Source organism: Callithrix jacchus, chromosome 2 (assembly GCF_049354715.1).
Source record: "Callithrix jacchus isolate 240 chromosome 2, calJac240_pri, whole genome shotgun sequence".
Classification (NCBI taxonomy): Eukaryota; Metazoa; Chordata; class Mammalia; order Primates; family Cebidae; genus Callithrix; species Callithrix jacchus.
Window position 1 is genome coordinate 18,206,164 of NC_133503.1, and position 12,464 is coordinate 18,218,627.

At 51.1% G+C, this 12,464-nt stretch overlaps 1 protein-coding gene across 1 annotated transcript in view; it reads right to left on the reverse strand.

Annotated features, from left to right (window-relative positions):
- SDK1 (sidekick cell adhesion molecule 1) overlaps positions 1–12,464 on the reverse strand; it is a 1,001,700-nt gene that overhangs the window by 113,303 nt on the left and 875,933 nt on the right. The window contains exon 29 of the mRNA XM_035283177.3: positions 1,501–1,695. Coding sequence (XP_035139068.2) covers positions 1,501–1,695 — 195 coding nt within the window. The remainder of the gene's footprint in view (positions 1–1,500; positions 1,696–12,464) is intronic.

Below are 12,464 nucleotides of genomic sequence, written 5' to 3' on the forward strand. Positions count from 1 at the left end.
ATCTTCCTGAGATGCCGACAGCCCTGAGTGCTGATACCCAGGGTGACAGCAGGAAGATGGGAGCGCCCCTTCATTGGGCATCTCTTCCATGTGCTTCATGCTGCAAAAGCAGTTTGGGTGTCTCTGTAGTGACTGTAGTGACTGAGGGCTTCCATCCCTCCAAATAATAGCATTAATAATTAATAATAATAATGACAGTGGTAATGGTCATGGAGGGGATGTGCTTTCATTGAATGCTGTGGGGGGACTGAACTTGGGGGCTCATGCCTGTAATTGTAGAGTTTTGGGAGGCTAAGGCTGGAGGATTGCTTGAGCCCAGGAGCTGGAGACCAGCCTGGGCAATATAGTAAGACCACCCCACCACCATCTCCACAAAAATTTAAATAATTAGCTTCATATGGTGGCTCATGCTTGTAGCCCCAGCACTTTGGGAGGCCAAGATGGGTATCACGGCAAGACTGTCTCTACAGAATATAGTTAGCAAGGCATGGTGGTGTGCGTCTGTAGTCCCAGCTACTGGGGGTGCTGAGGTGGGAGCACTGCTTGAGCCCAGGCGTTCCAGGCTGCAGTGACCTACGATCACATCACTGTACTCCAGCCTGGGCGACAGAGCAAGACCTTGTTTCAAAAATTAAAAAAACAAAAATAGGAGTGAGGCCAGAGCTCTGTGCTCCGTGTCCCTACAGGGGTACCTGGAAACTCCCTCATTCCCACAAGGTCCCTGGGTCTGGCCGTGACGTCAGGACCTGGAATGGGAGCCAGGGCTGCTGACGTGAGGGTTCTGTGGCATCACCCCTGGACGATGCAAGGTCTGAGGACAGGCACGAAGCCCACTGAGAAGGGTGCCCTCTATAGACTTTCACGGGAAGAGCTGGCCTCACGGTGTCACAGGTGGGTCCAAATCTCAGCTCCACAGCTGTGTGTCTGGGCAAATTAGTAAAATTCTCTCACATTCCTCCATCTCTTCTTTGGTAAGAAACAGAGCTAATGCCACACTGCTCCCTGGGCTCCAGGGAGGATAAGCCAAGGGCAGTGCACGGAGCACCTGCCCCCCTGCCACAAACAGAGCCCTGCTTGCCTGGCAGTTCTCAGTGGGAATTCAGCTATTTGGAAAACTTACTGAGCACCTGCTCAACGGGGGATACGGGTTTAATATCAGAGACTGGGGACTGCTTTCAGGGAGCTCATCCTCAAACGTGGTGGCTGTACGGCCTTGCCCCAGGTACTCAGCCTCTCTGAGAGCAACGTTGCTCTCCTTAAACCTGAGACCATCTCACGTGTCTAAGAGAGGTGTAAGGCTGAAGGTGTGACATGCAATGCTGTTGGACGGCGTATCCAGCTCCGTCCTGGGCTAGTGGGTGTTTCATAAATGCTCATGTCCCTTCTCTTTCTCTGAAGGGAAGGCCAAAGCCTCCCAGGTACCTGAAGACCCCAGAGGGTCTGATTGAGGAGGCAGCACCTGCCACGTCCGCAGCATGCCTGGGTCCCTACAGGTCTTACCTCTCTTCTCGGTGGTGATGACAGTGGCCTCCAGCGGCTCCCCCCAGCCCTGCCTCGTCTTGGCCGACAGCCTGAAGATGTATGCGGACTCTGGGGCCAGGTCAGTGGCTGTGAACTGCCTCACTGTGGCACCGACCTCCACGGTGGTGAAGGTGTGGGGGCTGCTGCTGGCCAGGCGGTAGGCAATCTGGTACCCTGTGGGCAGGTGGTACAGAAGACAGCCACTGAGTCACTCGCCCATGGTACAGGGACATCCTGTGCCCACACCCCATGCTGGCCCCTGGAGTAGAAATCCTGGCAAGGCCATCTGTCTCTTCTCTGTTGCTGAAGGTTACTGCCTGTGCACGGAAAGGGCAGTCTCGTGGCTGTGATGAATGGTGGGCTCTGTGTGGAATTTCCCGTGAAGCTTGTTTCCCGCTCCATCCTTCATGGGAACAAGGTGTGAACATGGGTTCATCTTTCCTAAGGACACTAGCACTTGGTGAGCATACCACAAGGACCTGGTCCCACCCTGCTCCCTGTGGAGCTGCAGAGGGCTATGGCTTCTCAGTCCCTGCCTCTCCCTCCCTCCTGCAGGCCGGCCCTCCCCCTTGTTCTCTTAGGAAGTCCTTTAATTCTTGCCAATGGCAGCATGGCCTGCGCAGACAGGACAGCAGCCCCACACCTGCCACTCCTCCTTCCCTTCTTCCTCTTCCCTGTCTGCCTGCATCTCTGACCCCCAGCTTCCTCCTGGGAGCCCAGCAGCCATTCAGCTCCTTCTGCAGCCCCACCCCTCCTGAGCAGCCCCGCCAGGGCATCTCTGCTTACAGAATCCCCCATGCTTCCTAGTTGAGGGAAGGCTCCTGGCTCTCTAAGTTTCTCAATTAGGATGGGCTTGGGATTGACCAGACATTCCTTATTAACAATCACCCCTCTCCACTGGCTGCCTCAGGCCTCCCCCACTGGCGTCTGGACAGGCCTTGTCCACACGGTCCCTGGCTCAAAGACAACATGTGGTCCGGTGACTGAGCTCCTGTGCTGATTAAAACCAGAAGGGATAGGGTGCTGTGGCTTCCAACAAAATTAATGACAGCCCAACTGTTGGAGTTAAACAAAAGAGGATGCCTTGGGGAACAGAGCCGCACTCTGGCCTCGACAGGGCAGCATCTTTGTGGAGCGGCCTCTGCATAGGGGGCTCACCCTGTATGGGGAGGAGTTGCGGGGCAATCCCACACTGCCTGCCTGCCGCTCTTGGCTCCTGCTTTTGGCCTCTGCTCTGGTGAACCCCACTCTTGGCCTCTTCTTGGGGTGGACCCTGCCCTCTCTCTGCTCTTCCTGTCAGCCTCTGCTCAGGTGAACCATGATCTTGGCCTCTGCTCCAGGTGAACCCTCCCTCTCTCTGCTCTTCCTCTTGGCCTCTGCTTGGGTGAGCCCTTCCCTCTCTCTCTACTTCCTGCTCTTGGGTTTCTGGCTTGTGGGTGACTGAGCTCACAGGTGTCCTCCCAGTTCCTGCACCTTGTTACTCATCCAAGGGTTTAATGAACCCCTCCCCAGCCCGCCATCTGGGAGGTCAGACTTCAAGTGCATCCTCACATCAGGCCCCAGGTATCACCAGTCATCATCAGCATCCTAATCACCACCACACAGACCTGGGACACATGCCCTGCCCTGTCCATGGTGCTGCCACCTCTAGGCCCAAGCCCAGGTGTCTGCAGGACTCTGAACTTAGGTCCCAGAGTGGCCATCACAGCCACTGCCTCGCCTCCAATAGACAGGCTGCCCTCCCCACAATGGGGGCCAGGTGTCCTGAGACTTCCTGGATGTGGCTCTGCTAGCCTTAGGCCTCTGGCAAGGGTATCCCTGCTAGAACGCTGTTCCTTCCCAGTCACTAAAATACTGAAGGCAGCATAGAGATGGCGGCCAGCTCTTCCCCCAGGCCTCCCCTTCCCCCTACCTCTGTATACTGACAGAAGGGAGAGGGCCAGCTCTTCCCCTCAGGTCTCCGGTTTCCCCCACCCCTGTGTAGTGAGAGTAGGGAGAGGGCCAGCTCTTCCCCCAGGCCTCCCTTCCCCCAACCCCTGTGTAGTGAGAGTAGGGATAGCCAGCTCTTCCCCCAGGCCTTCCTTCCCTCAACCCCTGTATAGTGAGAGTAGGGATAGCCAGCTCTTCCCCCAGGCCTTCCTTCCCTCAACCCCTGTATAGTGAGAGTAGGGATAGCCAGCTCTTCCCCCAGGCCTCCCTTCCCCCAACCCCTGTGTAGTGAGAGTAGGGATAGCCAGCTCTTCCCCCAGGCCTTCCTTCCCTCAACCCCTGTATAGTGAGAGTAGGGATAGCCAGCTCTTCCCCCAGGCCTCCCCTTCCCCCAACCCCTGCATAGTGAGAGTAGGGAGAGGGCCAGCTCTTCCTCCAGGCCTCTCTTCCCCCTACCTGTGCCCCATCCCTGCATAGTGAGAGTAGGGAGTCTGCCATGTGCACACAATGGAAGCCCAGTCTGAGGCTTCCAGGATCCTGGCTGCCCTGCACCCTGACGCTGAGGAGAGCATTGCTACAGCAGCTACACTGCCCGGCACATCCAGGCAGGGACCCTGCTGCATCCCTGCAGCACTTCCCATGCCAGACTTCACCGCAGGCCTGCCAGGAAGCATACAGTGAGGATGAGGCTGAGGCTGTGAAGCTCAGAGAGGGATCCCCAGTGAGAAAGTGATGAGGGAGCTGGGCTGAAGCCTCACATGCCTACTCTTCCTGGGAGAAGTAAACACCCACGCTGATCTGTGAGCAAAGGGATAGCATCCCCTCACCAGGTCCCAGTTCCTTGGGCCCACCACATAGAAGTATCCTCTCCAACAGAAGCCAGTGGCCCCTCAAAGGAAGGACACACCTTTGGGGAAACACCTCTGGGCTGGTATCCCGCTCTGCGAATCATTCACTGTGTGACCACGGAAGAGCAATGTGGCCTCTCCAAGCCTCAGTTTGCTGGACTACAGGGTGCAGGTTGAAGACAGGATGCCTCACGGGAGGCTAGCAGTGCTCTGGGGATTCACGGTGGTGATGACCTGGCTGGCACAGCCATGCCTGTTTGCTCCTGGTTTTAATATTATTAAAAAATAATTGCAGTCAGTACTTCTCCTCCTCCAGCCAGCAGGACACCTTCCCTAGCAGTCCGTCACCCTGTGGCAGCCAGTATGACCACAGAGCTATCAATCCTCACACAGCCTCCATGGAATTTTGTTCCCAGGACCTGTCCACAGGCACCAATGCGGGGTTGGCACCATAGGCCCTGCAGTTCCAGGACAGGGTGGTGAACGCCCACCGGAGGCAGCACAGGGGCACAGGACAGACATGGCCAAGCCCCCAGCCCAGTCCTGAAGAGGGGAACCAGGACTGGTCATCACACAGGAGCAACACCCCCAACTTTGCAATGCCTGATTGAGTTAGCCATCTACAGTACATGCTCAGCACTGAGCAGGCCACAGAGCAGGAACCCCAGGCTGGAGTTTCCCCTTGAGGCAAAAATTCCCCAACAGTGTCCTGCATCCTCAGAGCCAGGAGAACAACCATAATTCTTAGGCCTCTGGCAGCTGCCTTCTGCCTGGAAGCAGCACCTCTTGCCACAAAATCAATATTCATATTGGAAACTTTCTAGGCTTAAGTTACATTTTGTTTAAAGGCATTCAGTATTCTGCTATGATTTCTTGAGTTGGATAATATTCACATGGCTCAAAAATTATGCAAAAGTGTTGAGTAAAGAGTGCAAAGTGGCTGGGTGCAGTAGCTCATGTCTGTAATCCCAGCACTTTGGGAGGCTGAGGAGGGTAAATCACTTGAAGTCAGGAGTTTAAGACCAGTCTGGCCAACATGGTGAAACTGCCTGTGCTAAAAATACAAAAATTAGCCAGGCATGGTGGCTTACTCCTGTAATTCCAGCACTTTGAGAGGCCGAGGTGGGCAGATCACGAGGTTAGGAGTTTGAGACCAGCCTGACCAACATGGTGAAACCCCATCGCTACTAAAAATACAGAAATTAGCTGGGCATGGTGGCACGTGCCTGTAATTCCAGCTACTCAGGAGGCTGAGGCAGGAGAATCGCGTGAACCTAGGAGGCGGAGGTTGTGGTGAGCCAAGATTGCACCACTGGACTCTACCCTGGGTGACAGAGCAAGACTCCATCTCAAAAAAAAAAAAAAGAAAGAAAGAAAAGAAAAAGAAAATTAGCCGGGCATAGTGGCAAGGACCTGTAATCCCAGCTACTTGAGAGGCTGAAGCAGGAGAATTGCTTGAACCTGGGAGGTGGAGGTTGCAGTAAGCTGAAATCATGCCGCTGCACTCCAGCCTGGGCAACAAGAGTGAGACTCTGTCTCAAAAATAAATAAATAAAATAAAAATAAAAAGAGTACAAAGCATGTGTCCCTCCAGTCTGTCTCTTATAAACAGGTGTGATCACTGGTTTCTTGCATTATTTCTGGAGGAGAGTTAAAGACATGGAAACATTCCTGTAAGTTGGAAGTGACTCCTACTTCCCCACAACCGCCAGGGGAAAGTCAGTCTGCGACTGGCACAAAAAGCAGGTGATCTTGGTCCAATGCCACCATCCATGCATATTTTTAAACTAAAGAAAGATACTTTGCAAAGAGAAACCACACTTTGGCATCCCAGGCCTCCCATCCTGCCCTTGGCTTTTCTCATGGACTCCCCAGTTGGTGCCCACCTGTGAGGATGCCTGCTCTCCTCTTGGATCCTTTGGAAGGTTTCTCATGGTTTTGGTTCTTCTAATACTTCCCTTAAAGTTTCCATGTATGCAATTTACTCAAGCCTTGGCTTCTGTGGACAGTAGCTATTGCAGCCTTGCTAGGGACGACCACGCTCTCTCACCCAGACTGCCTGTCACACAGTTTTGGTTATGTTATTGTTTTTCTTTCTCCTAGTAGTTACATTTATAGTTTTTTTTTTTGTTTGTTTGTTGAGATAGGGTCTTGCTCCATTGCCCAGGCTGGAGTGTGGTGGCATGATCACAGCTCACTTGCAGCAGCTAGCTCTTGGGCTCAAGTGGTCCTCCTGCCTCAGCCTCCTGCGGAGCTGGGACCACAGGTCTGAGCCACTATGCCTGGCTCTAACCTTTATGCTTTTAAGTACATTTATATTGTTATTATCTGATTTATGAATTAACACTGAATGATACCTTTTGACACTCGCCCACTGCTATCAGAGATATGTAAAGCAATATTCACATGACCTCAGACCTTCCCCTGGCGCTCCCTGGCTTTGTGAGTCATTTCATTCTTTGAATGTTGTTGTGACATGGAGTGTTTGCACTTCACTGTGTAACCAGGGGCTGCGGGTGAAGAGCAAGGCCCATTTCAGTAGTGGGTAAAGGGGAGATCAAGGCTGGGGACACAGCTGACCTCTGCACCTGGCAGTGCTGCCCCAGAAGAATGGGCTTAGAATTTCTGGCCAAGAAAGCAGGTGATCTCAGTCCAATGCCACCATCCCGTGCATAGTGTTAAACTAAAGAAAGATACTTTGCAAAGTCAAGCCACACTTTATAATAAAGCAAAAGACCACACTGGCAATAAGAATTGCCAATAAGAATTGGATCAAACACAACACTTGAAAAACATCAAGAATGGGCCAGGCGTGGTGGCTCATGCCTGTATTCCCAGCACTTTGGGAGGCTGAGGTGGGTAGATCACTTGAGGTCAGGAGTTCAAGACTAGCCTGGGCAATGTGGTGAAATCCCATCAGGAGGCTAGGACAGGAGAACTGCATGAACTCTGGAGGTGGAGGTTGCAGTGAGCTGAGGTCATGTCACTGCACTCCAGCCTGGGTGACAGAGCAAGGCTCTGTCTCCAGGAAAAACAAACAACAACAAAAATCCCCAAACCAAAAACATGAAGAATGATGTGCAGCCTGGCCTAAGTTCAGGCATTTGAACCTTGTTCCTAGAGATGAAGAGATACGAATCTTTCCCTAAAGCAGCAGAAACCATTTTTGCTAAAAACAGACTGATGTATGCATGTATGGGTTTCAGCCAGGTCCCTCCATCCATACTAACGAGGTGGACTGATTTTGCACAGAGGCTGAACAGATTTCTTTTTTGCAGTGTAAAGAAACATGCCTATCCCTAATAGCAAGGAGAAAACCCCAGATGGAAGACGCTTGGAGGCCTGGCCCTGCTATACGATTAACGAGGGAATTACCTGGCGTCCCTGATGGCCAGGAATGCACCTTTTCTGCAGATCCCATCAGCCTGCCTAAGTTCCCTTAATTTGTTACTTAACATGTTGGAGAGTTGTGTGTGATTAAGACTTCTCATTCAAAATCCAAATTGCCTTTCAGTGACTATGTCTGAATTAATGAGGTATTATTTACTTTCAGGAGCAGGACATGGTTACAGATGTGTTTCCATTATTGTTTAATCTTTACTGTTTTAGCATGTTTTATCTCTGCTAAGATTATTCCATTGCTAGAGGTAGTAATCCTGAGATGAAATGAAGATGTTGTTCAAAAGCACGTCTTGTGGATCACAGGATTTGGGGATTATGTGGGAACTGGTTTCTTCCTGCCAAGCCGACTGAGGTCTGCTTACAGACCCTCCTTTCTATCAATGGCCCCACCTGACTCTTCCGTCCTCCCCAGGGTGAGCCTTGCCTTTGGCCATGCCACAGACTACACTGGTTCCATCACGTGGTCATCACTCACCCCTTTACTGCCCAGGTAGGCCTCACCTCACCTACCTTGGAGGATACACTGCCTTTGATTTGTGGGTTGTTTCTCATGTGTGGTTGTTGCTTCTGTCTCAGAAGCTCCTGACTGGACAGCAGGGAGCCAGGAGACCTGAGTCCTGACCCAGCCCTCAGGCAAGTTCTAACCTCTGCCTGACTCTCCGTTCTCATCTCTTGCTATTAATCATTTTTTAAAATTCAAAACAGAGATGGGGTCTCCCTATGTTGCCCAGGCTGGTCTCAAACTCCTGGGCTCAAGCAATCCTTCTGCCTCAGCCTCCCTAAGTGCTGGGATTACAGGTGTGACCCACTGTGTCTGACCTCTATTAATTTTTTTTTTTTGAGACAGTTTTGCTCTTGTTGCCCAGGCTGGAGTGCAATGGCTCCATCTCATTCATCATAACCTCTGCCTCCTAGGTTGAAGGGATTCTCCTGCCTCAGCTGCCCAAGTAGCTGGGATTACAGGCACCTGCCACCATGCCTGGCTAATTTTGTATTTTTAGTAGAGATGGGGTTTCTCCATGTTGGTCAGGCTGGTCTTGAACTCCTGACCTCAGGTGATCCACCCACCTTGGTCTCCAAAAGTGCTGGGATTATAGGTGTGAGCTACTGCACCCAGCCTTCATTTTTTAAAATGGAGCCACAGCTTATTAGGGGCCTTTACCTTTATATTCCAGGTACTTTATAGCTACCATATTAAGACTTCATGACATTCCCCAGGTAGATATTTCTGTTTCCACTTCACATCTGCAGGCAAGGAGGGGCTGGGGTGACCCCAAGCACACAGTGAACAGGGCAGGGCTGGGGTCCTTCAGTATTAAGCCCCAGCTCTTCCTAGGATGCCCTGCTGTTGGCCTCAGCTCCCTACTGCTGCAGTATGATAGGATTCTGATGATTAAACAAAAGGGAGAAAAACCAGAAAGCAATTCAGAGAAAGACACTCAGCAGGATATTCTGAAGGTGCTTGTCATGGAGTGGGGGAAACTGCACAACAACTAGAAACAGCCCCGTATCTTGGGGTCAGGAGTCCCCCTTGGGCCCAGCCATAGAGCGGTACCTCCAGCATGTGACGGCTATCTGGGAAGGCAGATTGGTTTCAGAAAATGCCAAATAAATGGAACCCTCTGGAAAAGACTTGGGGAGTAGCATCAGGTAAGAGGTTGGTCAAGGTGGGCCAAGGAGAGCCCTATGTAGTGGGTACCGGAGGCAAAACCACCAGATCTGAGAGGGGGACAAGCAACCTGCGAGGTGCAGGCTAGGGTGGAACAGAGCAGCAGAGAGGACCTGCAGGAGCAGCACTGCTGTCTGCAGCAGCTGTAACACAAGAAAGGGAACCTGCGTGCTCCCAGGGAAGTGGTGGCAGGGGGACAAGGCACTCTGGATGTCACACTTCGTGGGACTGGCGGGGGTCACCATTGGCAGAGCTGGCCTTGAGGTGCACAATGAATAGGCTCATGGCAGGATGGCAGGGCTTGCTTTTCAGAGAGGCCTGGGGCCCTGCCCCAGTACAAGATCCTTTCCATTGATGGACTCTCTCTGCATGAGTCCCAAGGGCTCCACCCAGCTCCAAGACAGCCTAGACTGTGTGGAGTGAGGCCCTGTGATGTAGCACTAAAGCTCTCTCAGCCCCTCAGTCCCATAGTGCTCCTAGGGCTTCGGCTTTTCAAGCTTTTATATGTATCTCAAAAAATATATACAAACACACACACATATCATATATAAATACATACACATATGTACATACATACATATAGTTGTGGTTATACACACATACACATATATATACACACACACACATAATTGTTTTGTTTTTATAAAAGCCATCCAAAAAAGCAGGAAAAAACAAAGCCCCTTGAAATCACCTTTGGCCCTATGGTGGGTGCCCCAGGAGCAGACCCAGAGGTCAAGACTGGAGTGCAAGTGATGGTTTGGGGGGGGTCACCCCAGGAAAGAGGAGGTGGGTAGAGAAGGGAGATGGAGAAGGAAGCTGATGAATGTATGTGTATCAGGGCAGAAGCTGTGGGGCCAGGCTCCTCGCACTGGGGGCTGGTGGAGGACCTGTTAGCCTCGTCCCTGACATGTGACACAGGGGAGAGCGGCAGTGTGCACACTCCATCTCTCAGCGGTAGGTTGAGGGTTGTTGGGGGCACACCTTGAATGTATGGCCCAGTCCTAGAAACCCAGCAAACTCCAGCAGTCACAGAAAGCCCTTGGCCAGAGTCCCAGGTGCTGGCCTGGTAGCTGGGGTGGCAGCATGCTGATCTACAGCAGGGCCATGCTACCGCTCAGAGAGAACTATGTCTCTCTTGGGACTTTTTTTTTTTCTTTCAATAAGTTTTTTCTTTTCTTTTCTCCTTTTTCCCTCCCCTCCCCTCCCCTCCCCTCCCTTCCTTTCCTTTCCTTTCCTTTCTCTTTTCTTTTCTTTTTTGAGACGGAGTCTCACACTGTCACCCACGCTGAAGTGTAATGGTGCGATCTCAGCTCACTGCAACCTCTGCCTCCTGGGTTCAAATGATTCTCCTACCTCAGCCTCCCAAGTAGCTGGGATTACAGGTGCTCGCCACCATGCCCAGCTAGTTTTTGTATTTTCCATAGAGACAGGGTTTCCCCATGTTGGTCAGGCTGGTCTCGAACTCCTGATCTCTGGTGATCCGCCCGCTTTGGCCTCCCAAAGTGCTGGGATTACAGGCGTGAGCCACTTTGTCCAACCATTGGTAATCATTTTGCTATGCATATGAGTATTCAACAAACCCAGATTTCCACACTCAATATGGGTTTTTCATTCTGTGATTTCTGCACAACATAACAAAAACATGTTTTCCCTTTAGAAACATGAGTTTTAGTAACTGTGGCCCGGTGTGGTGACTCACACCTGTAATACCAGCACTTTGGGAGGCCAAGACAGGTGGATTACTTGAGGTTGGGAGTTTGAGAACAGCCTGACCAATATGGTGAAACTCTCTCTACTAAAAACACAAAATTAGCTGGGCATGGTGGCACATGCCTGTAATCCCAGCTACTCAGGAGGCAAGGCAGGAGAATCACTTGAACCTGAGAGGTGGAGGTTGTGGTGAGCCAAGATCGTGCCATTGCACTCCAGCCTGGGCAACAAGAGAGTGAAATTCTGTCTCAAAAAAATAATAAAAAAATAATGCACTGTGTGGTGGTGCTGCCAGGCCTAAGTAGGGAGCAGGGAGTTTGCAGTGGGGTCGTCCTTCCCTCCCCTCCCCTGATCTTTAGGATGCAGCCCTGGCAAAGCCTCCATGAGATAATGTATGCAGATTGCAACGTACAACACCATCCACTGCTAATTGCAGAAATCTGGGATCTTCTTTTCTCTCTGATCTGGTTCTCTAGGCACTGGAAGACAATTCCTTGGCCTCTGGGTTCTATTTGTACCTTCCTATTATTTGCCCTAAAATAAAGATAATATCATCTGGTCCCCACACCACAGGTTGCTGAACATAAAGATGAATGGCTATATCTTACCTTGACATGTTTAAAAATTCCTGGACTCGATGGACAAAAGAAGACAAGCTTTTTTTTTCTGTACATTAATGGCACAAAGAGCAGGAGTAATAGTCCTTGCATTTTTAGAGAATAATGATAGATGGTGTTCAGAGATAAGAGAGTTTCCGTGGAAAAGACTAGTTATGTAATTACGGTTACAGTGAGATCAGAGACACCTACGTGCTGAATTTCAGTGATGCAAGGCCCGAACAGTGGTCTGTGCGAGGGAAGAATGAACAGGCCAAATCAATAGCAGCAGTAAAATGTGGCCTACGAGGAGCCCTATTTTTAAGGTTATGGATGAATTATGATAATACAGGCATTAAAAGGAGCAAGGCCAAGTATGAGACATATTGATCCAAATGGAAGATTAAAAACATCAAGTGAGAGGCCTGAGTGGGTTTCTGAATACACCTGGAAGGCAGTGGAGCTACACATTTAGACAATCAGAATCCAGAAAGGGACTGAGCCACAGGCATGAGATGAGTTCCGGAACTGTCCACTGCTCGAGACAGAAGAAGGTGCTCCTTTGTGCTCAAGACACTAAGGAGATGAGATTTGTTACTGGAAGCCCGCAGGCATCTCAGCTCCGGGCCAGTCTGAAGACTGATGCCACAGAACTACCTACAGAGCAATGTGCAGACATCTGTCTGGATGTTTTAGGTGGCTGCAAAGGCTTTGAGATAGATAGAGTCTCGCTTTGTCGCCTGGGCTAGAGTGCAGTGGTGCGATCTTGGCTCACTGCAAACTCTGCCT